We start from the raw sequence: 15,000 nt of genomic DNA, 5'->3' as shown, positions 1-15,000 counted from the left end.
AATTTCATATACCTTTATTATTATAAAAATAAATAAAAGTGTAATTTAAGTGTTTGTATACAAATCAGTTCAATATTATACCTTTAATATTACAGTAGGCTAATGAAGCCTATAGGCTCCCACTGACTCCCACAGTTACAGCATTAGTGAAGAGATTTGTTTTCCTTGAGGAAATTTGCCATGTATTGAACATGATATCCACAATAATATTGAATCGAATCGAATCGTGAAATTTGTGTCAATACCAGCCCTAATATTTAGCATATTTAAAGGGGTCATGACACAAGAAATCAAATCTGCTGTCTCTGTACCATTAAAGTTTCAGAGCTTAACACATCTTCCTCATTATAAACAGTGCGTTTATTTAATCAAGCTCTTTTTGATATTCCCACTGGATTCTGTGTTTCCGTCTGAAATCTAAGAGCCCCAAATGTGTGTTTTCCAGCAGTCCTACCATCCCCTCCAAGACTTTCCCGAAGACCACGTGCTTCCCGTCGAGCCACGGCGCTCTGGCTAGAGTGATGAAGAACTGCGAGCCGTTGGTGTCGGGCCCGGCGTTCGCCATGCTGACCCAGCCGGCCCCCAGATGCCGGAGCCGGAAGTTCTCATCCGCAAACGTGTTCCCGTAGATGCTTTTCCCTGCAGGACAGAACTGAGGATCAGAGTCTCTGCAGTCGACGGAAACATCGTTTATTACGGATAATCAGTGTTTTCTGTGAGGAATTATTCACTGATGATCTCGTCACATTACGTCAACGATTATTAAAGGGTTAATTCACCCAAAAATGAACGTTCTGTCAGTAATTACTGTCCCTCGTTCCAGACCTTCGTTCATCTTCGGGACACAAATGAAGATATTTTTGATGAAATCTGAGAGCTTTCTGTCCCTCCACTGACATCACTGCAACTTTAAAGGCCCAGAAAGGTAGTAAAGACATCGTCCATGTGACTCCAGGGGCCGGTTTCACACAGATAGACTGACTATGGCTTAGATATAGTAGATAGTCAGACTTCAGATAGACATCTAAATCAGACCGCTGCACAAAACACTGAAGACTCTGACTATCTTAAGTAGGACTACACTGCAATGCATTCTGGGTAAAATAAGACACTTTTCAAAACAAAAAACATGGCGGATGGAGTAAGCGCATTCAGCCGCTCAGTGCAGTTTACCCCAGCGGAGAACATGTGTGTGTTGGAGGAGTGTAACAGTTACAAGGACATTTTACTTGGGAAATTTAGCGGAGAATGTAGAAACAAGAAGAAATGTTTCAATTATGAGCCATTTTCCCTTTTCTTTTGGCTGTTAGTAATGTAACTGATTGTTATTGCTGGTTGCCACGGTAACAGAGTCTTAGACCTGGGGTCAGGGGTCTAATGTTTTTGGTCTAAATTAAGTCAGTCTTTATCTTTGTGAAACAGTCTAACTTGCATCAGCCTAGTGTATGAGCAGACTGTAGACTTGTCTAACACTATAGGCCGCTCTAAGCTAGGCCCCAGAGGCTCCACCGTAGTGCTGTGAAGCGGAGAGAATACTTTTTGTGCACAAAAAATAAACTACAAAGTATTCTCGCCGCTTCATAGCATTAAGGTGGAGCCACTGGAGTCACATGGACTATTTTAACGATGCATGTAAACATTTAAATCGACTATTTTCTCAATCAGATTTAAAAGTAGCGCACACACACACACACACACACACACACACACACGTGCAGTGACATCATGCTTATGTTTTACATCATACGATACACTCATGTTTATGTCTCGCATCTTAAAACGACTTAAAATCCAGCTAATAAAAAAATCATATTCTAAGAATGTTTTGCTGACATCAAGTTATAAAAACATGGAAAGTTTATTAATTGTTTATGCGAAGGTTAAACATTCCTTTTTAGTTTGGGAATGTTTCCTTCTGGATGATGAACGTTCTGAAACGAGAAGTAACATTTAAAATAAAGTGATGAACGTCCAATTAAAACGCTCCATTAATGATGTATAAATCATGTGTTTGTGCTGATGTTCTGAGAACGGTATTAAAGACCAGATAACTTTGAACAAATACTCTGTTAATGTTCCTGAAGAACGATTGATCATAACTAGCTCCGTAAACTCATATGATTGGGATTGCATCGTTTCGGGTTCATATAAACAACTTCTGGAATCGGATCAGATTCAGTCCGAATGACCAACATTAGTGAAACATCCTATAGTGTAAATACACCATTTTATCTGTGCATTTTAAACAGTGACATGAACTTTCTCCTAAACATGGTTTGTGTTTGAGAGGAGGAGAGTCGTGTGTGTGTGTGTGTGTGTGACTGACACGAGTGAGTAAAGTCGTGTGTGTGTGTGTGTGTGTGTGTGTGACTGACATGAGTGAGTAAAGTCGTGTGTGTGTGTGTGTGTGTGTGTGTGTGACTGACATGAGTGAGTAAAATCGTGTGTGTGTGTGTGTGTGTGTGTGTGAGACTGACATGAGTGAGTAAAGTCGTGTGTGTGTGTGTGTGTGTGTGTGTGTGTGTGTGTGTGTGTGTGTGAGACTGACATGAGTGAGTAAAGTCGTGTGTGTGTGTGTGTGTGTGTGTGTGTGAGACTGACATGAGTGAGTAAAGTCGTGTGTGTGTGTGTGTGTGTGTGTGTGTGTGTGAGACTGACATGAGTGAGTAAAGTCGTGTGTGTGTGTGTGTGTGAGACTGACATGAGTGAGTAAAGTCGTGTGTGTGTGTGTGTGTGTGTGTGTGTGTGTGTGTGTGTGAGAGACTGACATGGGTGAGTAAAGTCGTGTGTGTGTGTGTGTGTGTGTGTGTGTGTGTGTGTGTGTGTGAGACTGACATGAGTGAGTAAAGTCTGTGTGTGTGTGTGTGTGTGTGTGTGAGACTGACATGAGTGAGTAAAGTCGTGTGTGTGTGTGTGTGTGTGTGTGAGACTGACATGAGTGAGTAAAGTCGTGTGTGTGTGTGTGTGAGACTGACATGAGTGAGTAAAGTCGTGTGTGTGTGTGTGTGTGTGTGTGTGTGTGAGAGACTGACATGGGTGAGTAAAGTCGTGTGTGTGTGTGTGTGTGAGACTGACATGAGTGAGTAAAGTCGTGTGTGTGTGTGTGTGTGTGTGTGTGTGACTGACACGAGTGAGTGAATCAACAGAAAGAGTTTCTCACCGCCTGTTCCGTCTCCGGCTGTAAAATCTCCTCCCTGGATCATGAAGTCCTTGATAACGCGATGGAACTTGCTGTCCTTATACCCGTAACCCTTCTGGAGAGAGGATCTGTGTTAGATCTGTGTGTGTGTGTGTGTGTGTGTGTGTGTGTCTTTATACCCGTAACCCTTCTGGAGAGAGGATCTGTGTTAGATGATCAGTGTAAGTGTGAGTGAGTGAGTGAGTGAGTGAGTGTGTGTGTGTGTGTGTGTGTGTGTGTGTGTGTGTGTGTGTGTGTGTGTGTGTGTGTGATGGTGAGTTCTACCTCTCCTGTGGCGAGAGCCACGAAGTTCTGCACGGTGAGAGGAGCGAGTTCTCCGAAAAGACCGATGACGATCCTGCCAACCTCGTGTCCTCCGACAGTGATGTCGAAAAACACCTGCAGAAGAAGAGCAGAACACACCTGACACAGTGGAGGAGCTGACGGGGTGTGTGTGTGTGTGTGTGTCAGCGTGTGTGTGTGTGTGTATATATACAGTAGTGGATCAAAAAAGTTCATCAAAGTTGTCCTAAGACAAGAACAGGTGTTGTTCAAAATTCAAGTATAACTTTAATGAAAGGTTTTGATCCACTTCAAATGTTGACTTATGTGTGTGTGTGTGTGTGTGTGTGTGTGTGTGTGTGTGTGTGTTGTGTGTGAAGTTAAAAAAAAAATCTCTGTTGTTGTCTTTTTTTTTTGCATTCACATAAAATAGTATAAATTCAACTGTGGCTTTTTATGTGTTCACTATATGTGTGTGTTCACTATAATGTGTGTGTGTGTTCACTATATGTGTGTGTGACCATAGACTGTAAAAAACACACACACATAAAAAGCCACAGAGGAATTTATGCCAATTTATGCGAATGCAGAAAAACAACAGATTTTTTTTTCAACTTTCACAAGTATTCTATATATAAATATTACTATACAATGCGAGATGCATTTACAAACACGCATGCGCACAACACACCGATCTGTCAACGCTTAAACGACTAGCATGCACCGCAGGTTTAACGCATGTGTGTGTGTGTGTGTGTGTGTGTGTGTGTGTGTGTGTGTGTGTGTGTGTGTGTGTGTGTGTGGATGATGGTTTTGCAGTTCTCGCAGTGATGCTTCAGGACACCTCGCGTCGCGTCGCGCTGTGTTCGCAGTGATGCTGCGTGACGCGCGTCTCACCTTGTCCGTTACTTGCGGTCCCGTCCGCGTCTTAAAATCAACGGCGCTTCCTAAAAACGGCAAATAAATGAGAGTAAACGCGCGCCAGAGCCGAAGCCAGTCCATATCTGAGTCTGAATATGAATATGAGTGTGATCCGCGTTTTTGACTGAAGAGAATCAGCGGCGCGCGCGTGCTCCTGTGTGACGCTCCTCCTCCAGGGCGCGCGCGCGTCACGACGCACAGTGTCTGAGGAATTTACAAAAAAAAAAGAAAAAGAAAAACTGTGACGTGGACACACACATAATCTGCAATACCATCCTTTATGAACTGGTGTGTTCTTGTATTTACCAATGTACAGAAGGGGAGAAAATATAAATAGACAAATTGCAAAAATTGCAGTTACAGATGATTTGGAGCATAACATTTAATTTGTTATTTGCATAACATTTGCTGTTCCACCAGTTACTAACTACCACTTTAAACTGGCTTTTCCAAATTAGCTGTGCAAGTTACTAGTGGTTTTGGTTTGATTTCTAAAAACGTTTGGAATAAATAATAGTAATAATTTTGCCATCTAAAAAACAACAGAAACTGAATGAATACACTTAAAAATAAAGGTTCTTCATTTGCATTTGTGGTGTAGAACCTTTAACATCTTTATAGTGGCAAAAAGGTTCTTTACTCATAAAAATAAAGGTTCCAAAATGTTTTTGTTTTTTTTGCAGGTTCCCCAAGAGAAACATGAGTGTGAAGAACATTTGAACAATCTAGAGAACCTTTTTCCACTATAAAGAGCTTTTGTGAAATGGAAAGATTCAGCTGATGTTAAAGGTTCTTCATGGAACCATCGATGCCGCTGAAGAAGCTTTATTTTTAAGAGTGTATATTATGAAATGTTCTTCACACTAGGATGAACAATGGTTCTTTGAAGAACTGATGACTGAAAGGTTCTTCGGGGAACCAGAAATGGATCTTCTATGGCATCATTGCAAGAAAAAAAACACCTTTTGGAACCTTTATTTCTTTGCACAGTTTTATGTTTGGTGCCGGTTGTAATCCGGTTTGTTCACTCAGTCTGGGGCCCCGGGCCCTTAATCAGATCCAGTGGCGCTTCATTAACCCGCTGGCACTGACGTGTAGAGCTTCGACCGCGGCCGTAATGGACTCTTATCAATCAGTTCCTAAAACAACCATTTTTATTAATATGAAGAACATTTGATAATCCGAAGAACCTTTTGTGCAGTGGATGATAGAGGTTCTTCTTGAAACCTTTACAAATAACCTTTATTTTTAACTTTTTTTATTTCAATGAAATTAATGTCCTATATTTTAGTTTGATAATGTTTTTTATTTAATATTTTGTATTTTTAGGGGATTTTGTGGTACTAAATTATATTTACGCTAATTTATAATCCATTTATTCACTTTTTGAGCATAGACCTGAAAATTTAATTTCCAACTTAAACTGGTAAATCTTGAACGCTTTAGAGCGACAGACTGAAGTGTGATCTCTTCTCAAAGACGACACTTGGCAGATTATTGCTGAAGTGACAAAATATTTAAAAAGAGAACTTTAAAAAAAAGTTACAGAATTTTACGTTTTGTTATGAAAAATGCCATTTTAAATTTTTATATGAAATAAATATTTTCAAAAACATGTTTTACTCGAAAACTGTGAGAAAGTCAAAGCCATAAATCTAAATAAGTTGTGTTCCAAATTTAATCTTGATATCTGAAAAACTGATCTTTCAGTGAGATGTAGTTCGGCTGCAGTTCCAAACGCTTCCACTAGAGGAAACTCGTCTCATTCATTTCTAATGCGCTCGTTTCAGACCGCGGGGAGCTCAAGTGGGACTATTGTTATCAGGACCATTAAACCTGTTCGAATCATGTCCATGATATTTGTGTGTGTTCAGCAAGTGCCAAAACCTTTACCAAGTTTCGTTCCATTCCGATGAAGATTTTTTATTTTATTTTTTTTGTAAACAAACAAATGTAAAATATTTCAGTCAAAAATGACCGAAGAGCAGAATGCAACAAGAAAAATACATTTAAAATACGTTCAAATGCATTAAAAAACAAAACGCGTTTGAATGTGAGATGCTGTAGGCTTTGATTGATCTTCAGCGCATGAAGATGCTCCTCCACACACTGGGTTTAACACTGATTGCAGTTTCTCCAGTTTCAGCTCTTGTCAGGACGGGTTACACACACAGACTCAAAGCGCTGCGAGCTTCAGTCACTGCACTGAATTGAGGAGGACAGAAGGAGAACGAGTCTTCAGATCTGCTTCATCTTCACTGAAGGCTCAGAGATGAGCTTCTCCATCGGCTCACACGGAGTTACTGCAGTGAAGCTTCATGCAGATGTTCATGCAATCACACTCAAGTGGCAAACTCGTGTTTACTTTATTTTTATAGATTTGGCAATAATATAATAATAATAATTTGTGCTGGGCAGTGATTAATCGCATCCAAAATAAAATTTTGTGTTTACATAATATATGTGTGTACTGTGTATCTGTGTATCATGATTTTGTAAATACACACATAGGCCTATGCATATATATTTAAGAACGTATATACTGTATATATATTTATACATAATTTATATTATATATAAATATTTTATATATAAATAACACATTTTTCTTAAATACATGCATGTGTGTGTATTAAAATATACAAAATAATTATACACAGTACACATATATTATGTAAACAAACTTTTGTTTTGGATGCGATTAATCGTTGCTCAGAACTAGTTAATAATGCAAATGAGATGTTGACGTGTGTGAGTGTGATGACGTTGACAGGCTCTCGCGCGCCCCCTCTGACAGAATGACAGCCACACATTTAAATATTCAATGCGGATCATTAGAGTCAATGCAAATGAGCAGAAAACCACGCACGCGCCTAATGAGTTGATCAGATAATATCGATCATATTATTTTACTATCGTGTTATTAAAGCACGCATTATTGTGAGTTGACTATGCTAATATTGTCACGGGAAAGGAAAACACTGTAAGAGTCTGAACGAGTTCACTTTATCTCTCCATAAAGTGACACAAAAAGAGTTTTGTTAATGGATAAATAGCAAAAGCGCTTTTGCATCATTAATAGACTGATGTAAAACACACTCGCGGCGCTTCCATAAATCTCTTATTTGCAGTGCGGATTATTAACAGGCGATTTATTATAAATATGAGTTGCAACAACAGGACGAGCATCAACTCCCATCTGAATATACGTCTATATTAATGAATTATATACTCAGCAACCCGTGACCTTAAAACTATAATAAGAGGCGCTGGCTGAGTTGTGTATCGGACTCCTGTCAAACTGCGCGTTCATTTGTCTTTCAGCCATCAGAGGAATTAATTAACGAGAGATGCAAAGGGTCTAAGTGAATGTCAAACAGCAGTCTATGTTAATGAAACACACACCTAAACACTTTTCTTCACGCTCTCAAAATATACAAATGAAGCCCAAGCTTTAATAATCCGCTTTTTTTGGCACAGAAAATGATATATTTGGGCAGTTAATGTATCGATCCGCGCGGCCCCTCGAGTGCACTTTATTTCTCCGCTCGTTTATCAATGAATAAAAACACCAATACACTGTCATAATAGCTGTGTTATTTTGGAAGTATGACAACTATAAATTATTTTGAGGTATTTGACATTTATTATCGCTATTTAAATAATAACACTATAATAATGCAATTAAATTAAAATTATTTTGAACGATAATTGCACGTTTTTTTGGAACTGCGTCGTTAAATCCATGCGAAAAGTCTAAATCTGCACGGGTTGTTATTGCTCACATTCTTTGAGGGTGAAATGCATTTGTAGACAAGAATTCATTTTCAGACGATTATGTTTGTGTTTTGTTTCGTTATCAATCTACAGAGACTTCTGGATGACGAATGGGCCTGTCAGAATATTGCCAGTCAAAACATTCACCCCTCCTCTGCTGCAAATGCCCCACATTCAGATCCCGAGGCTTTCCAAACAGCTGGAAGTTTCTCAAGGAAGGCTGGGAAACCGAGCCCGAGTTCAGGCTTATCTAGTGCGAGGAGCTCTGAGCAAATCATGGAGGATTCATCATGCAAACTTAAACAGATGTTCAAAACGAATAAAACGATCATTTATGATTCTATCACGCGAGAGGAACCATTGAATATTTCCATTGCGCATACGATTATTTAGATTAATAAATGCTCTTCACACCAAGAAAAAATGTTTGGTTACACTTTATTTTAAGGTGTCATTGTTACAGTGTAATGATAGTTTACGGAGTAATATTAATTATGTACTTACTATAGGGTTAGGGTATATAGGGTTAGTTGCATGTAATTATGCATAATTTACTGTTATTGTAGCCTACATATAACATATGTAACATAAAGTGTTATTTTAGGAAATGTTCCAAAAATGGTTCCTCTAAACGGCATCACTGCGAAAACCTCCTTTATTTTTAAGAGTGAGCGACTGTCCGACTGAGTGCGCTGCTTCAACTTCTTTTTTCTTCAAAAAGAAAAAGAAAAAAAAAGAATGATAAATCAAAACGGCGTGAGTGAGACAGATGCTCAGCATCACTTCTGTTCTGTGTCTGACTGTCTGTCCAAGGCACGTGCCCGCGCGAAGCGCGTGAGAGTGGGCGGAGGGCGCGGGTGCGTGCGCGCGCACTGATGTGAGTGTCCCGGAGTCTCAGCCTGGACTCTTCTGACAGGGTTAGTGTGTATTTACTCGCGATCGCCAGAAACATGAGGCGCAGGAGCGCGGAACATCTCGGCTTCTCCACTTCTTGTTGTTCTAGTTAAGTTGAAGTGGTTCTAGATCGATCCTTCAGTGAGGAAGAGCACATGAGAGTCCATCATCCCTCCTCGGTGTCGGACATGCTGAAGCCGAGCGAGCCCAGCGGTTCTGCTTTCCTCAAAGTGGACCCGACCTACATCCAGCACTGGCAGCAGCTGTTCCCGCAGAACCCGGTGCCGGTCCCGGTCCCGAGAGCCAGCCTGATCTCCGTGAGCTCGAGCTCGTCCACCGAGTCTCCCGCGCGCGCGCTCAGTCACGCGCTGTTCGACACCGGAGCCGCTTCTCAAGCCAAAGAACTTTGTTTGTCGTCCAACTTTAAGAATGATAAAGGCTCGCGACTGAAGCTGAGCTCCGAGGAACTGGACTATTATCTGTACGGTCAGCAGAGGATGGAGATCATCCCGGTCAACAACAGCAACGGAGACGCCAACAACCGTGAGCGCTCGTGCACTACACACGCGACCCTGTGCCATGCTTTATTTTAATCATGCGTTTAAGAAATATAAGTTAACAACATGCGCTTAGGGTTAGGGTTAGGGTTAGTAGCATGCATCATTTATTGTTTTTAAGTTGCCTACGTGTGTAACAAAGACATTGTAAAATAAAAAGCGTTCACGAGGAGTCGGGCTCACACTTTATTTTAATTATGCATTTAAGAAGCCTAAAGGCCTAATATCAATTAACAACACGCACTTAGGGTTAGGTTTAGGGTTAGTTGCATGTGTAACTGCATGTACAATTTACAGTTAACAAAGACACTAAAATAAAAAGCGATCCGGATTCGGTTATAAAGAAAGACTGGTGTCGGTGATCATGCATGAGAACTTTTTATTCTCTAAACATCTCAAGTCTAATGCTTTAAAAACACATTTGAAAAACATCAAAAATATCCTACAGTAGCCTATAACCTATAACTCGAAGGATCCACATGATTCCTGAAAAAACAGGACCGTGAAGAACAGGATTTGGGGAGTTTTTAACTGTGTTTCAGAACGTTATCGGGGAAAATGTCAATTTATGTGATGTTGTGTATTAATGTATTTAGAAAATATACGGTAACACTTTATTTTACAGTGTCCTTGTTACACGTGTTACATGTACTTACCATAGTAATAACAGTAGATTATGCATAATTACATGCAACTAATCCTACCCTAACCCTATAGTAAGTACATGTAGTTGATTAATATTACTCAGTACTTAAATATATAATTACACTGTAACAATGACATAAAGTGTAACCAAATATACTTTGAATAATTTAGTTTTATAGTAAAAATAGCATTAGTGCAACACAGATGCTAGTTCATCTTTTTTTTTTAACTGGTTATTTTTGCATTAGGCGAAAGAGTGTGTTGTGCAGCGGACTGAAGGGAATTCTGTAGTGATCGAATTGATTTTATTCTCGAGTTTGACGAGTTTTGTTTTATTATCCGGATCATCGCGCGACATTTTCAGCGCGCGACAGTTAATGCTGGAATTATTCACCTAAATTAAGGAAATGAACACAAATTAAAATGAATAGAAATAGCCTGAAAACACATTCACACTGAAGAAAACGCTCGTTTTAATCTCGGCCCTTATTTTAAAATGAAACATTTATTTAACGTTTTAACTGATTTGTATATTTAAATCGACTTATTTTAATCTGATAGCCTATGTATTCAATATTTTATTTATTTTAAGTATCCTATCGAATATGTGATAATTACACTTATTGTCAGTGTCAGCAACTGAGCTCTTTTTTGGCTACTCTGAACCGAATCTTTATTAATTGCGCAAATGATTTTTGTCCCGTTATTTTCCGTCCTAAACGAACTAAACGAGCGTTTGCTGTGAGATGTGAGATGTGTGAGTGATCAGCAGATCTTCATCGATAAACGCAGGAGCACATGAGGGATGAGCGGACAACACACAATTAATTGCTGTATAGTTTTGTGGAGTGAGTCCGGATCAGTGATCGATCTGCTCCATCGGCCCACATTCATCATCCCAGCGCGGGACATGCGCTCTCCCGGGGCACGAGACTGCTTTATCTGCGCGCGTTCCCGAGCTCATATTTCACACAGAGGAGCTCGTTTACACACTCCAACACATGTGCTTCACAACATGAGGGTGATTGCACACACTATTCTGATGCACAAAATACGATGATTAGAAGACTGAGTAAAACTGGCGCGCTTTATTTCTACAGTGCAGTTTAATGAGCATCACGTGTTCAAATGCGTTTATCATCTTTTAAGAGTCATAACATGCTATGAACAATTTCATTTAGTCGTTTTCTCAGTCATGCAAAAATATCAGAATTTAAAGTCTAAATGCACAACACATTTTTGAACGATTAATACAAAGTGCATTCATTTTTGGAACAAAGTTTTATTCATGAAAATTGTATGAAAAATCTTTATTCATGATTTTTTCATGCAGAGTAGAAGAAATATCTTCATGCACCATTTAAAGTTTGTGTGCATGCGATGAAGAATTAATGCAAAAAAGACATTATAATTTCATTTTAGCTGTTATAATATTTAAAGTGCACAACACAAATATAAGCACATTAACATCACGCTGAGAAATAACTCTATTTTTGTTACTAATCTTTATTCATGATTTTTTCATGTACAGTAGAAGAAATGTCTTCATGCACCAACTGATAATGTAAAGTTTGTGTGCATGCGCTGAAAAAATAATGCGAATAAGAAGTGATCTAATTTCATTTTAGTTGTGTAATATTTTAGCAAAAAGTGCACAACACAGATATAAGCACATTAACATCACGCTGAGGAACAAGCTCTAAGCTGTAGATGTAGAGTCTCCATGAGGGTTAGAAGCTCGGCAGAGGGAATGTCGGGAACGCTTTATTTTACAGTTGTTACATATGTTACTTACCATAGTAATGACAGTAAATTATGCATAATTACATGCAACTAACCTGCAACCAAACCCTAATCCTACCCTAACCCGATAGTAAGCACATGTAGTTCATCAATATTACTCAGTACTTTAATATATAATTACACTAATAAAGTGTAACCGGAGTGTCTTCATGCGCGAGCTGGCAGAGGGAACATGTAAAGTTTGTGTGCATGTGACGAAGAAATAATGTGAATGATTTCATTTTATTTGTGTAATGTAAAGTCGTGAAAAACAAAACAAAAAAACACACACACACACACACACACACACACACACACACACAAATATAAGCACATTAACATCATGCTGAGAAACAAGCTCTACTTTTGCTACAAATCTTTCGATTTAAAGTGTCCATGATGTTTTGACCACAGAAGGATCGTCTTCATGCATCGTCTGACAGAGGGACAGTTTACAGTTGTGTGTGTGTGTGTGTGTGTCAGTGAGGGGCTGTTCGGGGTCCCGTCTGTGTGTGTGTGTGTGTGTAATGGGCTCGTATGTGTGTGTCAGTGAGGGGCCGTTCAGGGTCCCGTCTGTGTGTGTGTGTGTAACGGGCTTGTGTGTGTCAGTCAGGGGCCGTTCAGGGTCCCGTCTGTGTGTGTGTGTGTGTGTGTAACGGGCTCGTGTGTGTCAGTGAGGGGCCGTTCAGGGTCCCGTCTGTGTGTGTGTGTGTGTAACGGGCTTGTGTGTGTCAGTCAGGGGCCGTTCAGGGTCCCGTCTGTGTGTGTGTGTGTGTGTAACGGGCTCGTGTGTGTCAGTGAGGGGCCGTTCAGGGTCCCGTCTGTGTGTGTGTGTAACATGCTCGTGTGTGTGTCCAGGCTGTGACATGTGTGCTGATAACCGTAACGGAGAGTGCCCGATGCACGGACCCCTGCACTCGCTGCGGCGGCTGGTGGGCACCAGCGGCTCCTCGGGGCCCGTTCCCACGCCGGACGTCCCGGACTGGCTCCGGGATCTGCCTCGAGAGGTGTGTCTGTGCACCAGCACCGTCCCGGGCCTCGGGTACGGCATCTGCGCGGCCCAGCGGATCCCACAGGGAACATGGATCGGCCCGTTCCAGGGCGTCCCGCTCACGCTGGAGAAGCTGCAGTCGGGGCCCGTGAGGAACTCACGACACTTGTGGGAGGTGAGTGTGTGTGTGTGTGTGTGTGTGTGTGTGAGTGTGTGTTTGTGGGAGGTGAGTGTGTGTGTGTGTGTGTGTGTGTGTGTGAGTGTGTGTTTGTGGGAGGTGAGTGTGTGTGTGTGAGTGTATGTTTGTGGGAGGTGAGTGTGTGTGAGTGTGTGTTTGTGGGAGGTGAGTGTGTGTGTGTGTGTGTGTGTGTGTGTGTGTGTGTGTGTGTGTGTGTGTGTGTGAGTGTGTGTTTGTGGGAAGTGAGTGTGTGTGTGTGAGTGTATGTTTGTGGGAGGTGAGTGTGTGTTTGTGGGAGGTGAGTGTGTGTTTGTGGGAGGTGAGTGTGTGTGAGTGTGTGTGAGTGTATGTTTGTGGGAGGTGAGTGTGTGTGAGTGTGTGTGAGTGTATGTTTGTGGGAGGTGAGTGTGTGTTTGTGGGAGGTGAGTGTGTGTGAGTGTGTGTGAGTGTATGTTTGTGGGAGGTGAGTGTGTGTGTGTGTGTGTGTGTGTGTGTGTGTGTGTGTGTGTGTGTGTGTGTGTGAGTGTGTGTTTGTGGGAGGTGAGTGTGTGTGTGTGAGTGTGTGTGAGTGTATGTTTGTGGGAGGTGAGTGTGTGTGTGTGTGTGTGTGTGTGTGTGTGTGTGTGTGTGTGTGTGTGTGTGTGTGTGTGTGTGTGTGTGTGTGTGAGTGTGTGTTTGTGGGAGGTGAGTGTGTGTGTGTGTGAGTGTGTGTGAGTGTATGTTTGTGGGAGGTGAGTGTGTGTTTGTGGGAGGTGAGTGTGTGTTTGTGGGAGGTGAGTGTGTGTGAGTGTGTGTGAGTGTATGTTTGTGGGAGGTGAGTGTGTGTTTGTGGGAGGTGAGTGTGTGTGAGTGAGTGTTTGTGGGAGGTGAGTGTGTGTTTGTGGGAGGTGAGTGTGTGTGAGTGAGTGTGTGTATTGTGAGTGTGTGTTTGTGGGAGGTGAGTGTGTGTTTGTGGGAGGTGAGTGTGTGTGAGTGTGTGTGTGTGAGTGAGTGTTTGTGGGAGGTGAGTGTGTGTTTGTGGGAGGTGAGTGTGTGTGAGTGTGTGTGAGTGAGTGTTTGTGGGAGGTGAGTGTGTGTTTGTGGGAGGTGAGTGTGTGTGAGTGAGTGTTTGTGGGAGGTGAGTGTGTGTTTGTGGGAGGTGAGTGTGTGTGAGTGAGTGTGTGTATTGTGAGTGTGTGTTTGAGTGATGATGATGATGTACAGCTGAGCATGCGCTTGCAACACTAATGTCCAGGGTTCGATTCACGAATGCATGAACTGATCAAATGTACAGTCAAACCAAAAACTATTCAGACTCCAGTTATAATTATTGATATTTCTTCACTAGTGTGATCAGGACACTATAGTTCATATGTAAGTGAGGAGAGCAAAATACAGTAAACTGTGAGATATTATACCCAAATATTCTTCATACAGAGACTACCAGTGACATTATCCACACTTTGAGCTGATCATGTTTTGCTGAAGTGTGTTTTCTTTAATTGCTAATGCTCTTTTTACACACAGACTGAACACAATGAAGCATTGCTTGGTGATTGGTTGAGCTAAACTGGTATTATCTAATTGTGTAGTTAAATTTAACAGCTGACAGATATTCAACATAATTCATGTGTGAGACAGTCTAACAGAAGGACGGACAAAACCAGTCAAATATCAACTGAGTTCTGCTCATATTTTATCACCATTTTATAAACTATAGCGAATAAACTGATAATGTGAGAAATGTTGAAGATGTCTGAATAAATGTTGGTTAGACTGTAAATGTGTCGCTTCAATGAACGGATAAAAGCGTGAG

General features: G+C 41.1%; 2 protein-coding genes across 3 annotated transcripts in view; one reads left to right on the top strand and one right to left on the bottom strand.

The window, feature by feature from the left end:
• The window catches only part of ppic (peptidylprolyl isomerase C), a 7,821-nt gene extending 3,185 nt beyond the window's left edge, over nt 1-4,636 (bottom strand). The window contains exons 1-4 of one of the 2 annotated variants that reach the window (XM_084388868.1): nt 4,358-4,636; nt 3,464-3,577; nt 3,161-3,251; nt 455-639 (exon numbers count right to left, since the gene is read on the bottom strand). In XM_084388868.1, the coding sequence (XP_084244994.1) occupies nt 455-639; nt 3,161-3,251; nt 3,464-3,577; nt 4,358-4,462 (495 nt within the window). In that variant the 5' untranslated portion in view covers nt 4,463-4,636. Of the gene's footprint in view, nt 1-454; nt 640-3,160; nt 3,255-3,463; nt 3,578-4,357 lie in introns of both variants that reach the window. The other variant, XM_084388867.1, reaches the window with a different exon arrangement.
• Nucleotides 4,637-9,240: 4,604 nt separating this feature from the next.
• prdm6 (PR domain containing 6) overlaps nt 9,241-15,000 on the top strand; it is a gene marked incomplete at its 5' end in the record, with an annotated part of 39,354 nt that continues 33,594 nt past the window's right edge. Inside the window, 2 exons of the mRNA XM_084389461.1 lie at nt 9,241-9,595; nt 12,895-13,202. Of these exons, the coding sequence (XP_084245587.1) occupies nt 9,241-9,595; nt 12,895-13,202 (663 nt within the window). The remainder of the gene's footprint in view (nt 9,596-12,894; nt 13,203-15,000) is intronic.

This window comes from Rutilus rutilus, assembly GCF_951802725.1.
Source record: "Rutilus rutilus genome assembly, chromosome: 19".
Taxonomy (NCBI): Eukaryota; Metazoa; Chordata; class Actinopteri; order Cypriniformes; family Leuciscidae; genus Rutilus; species Rutilus rutilus.
This window is presented reverse-complemented; position numbering and strand designations above follow the sequence as displayed.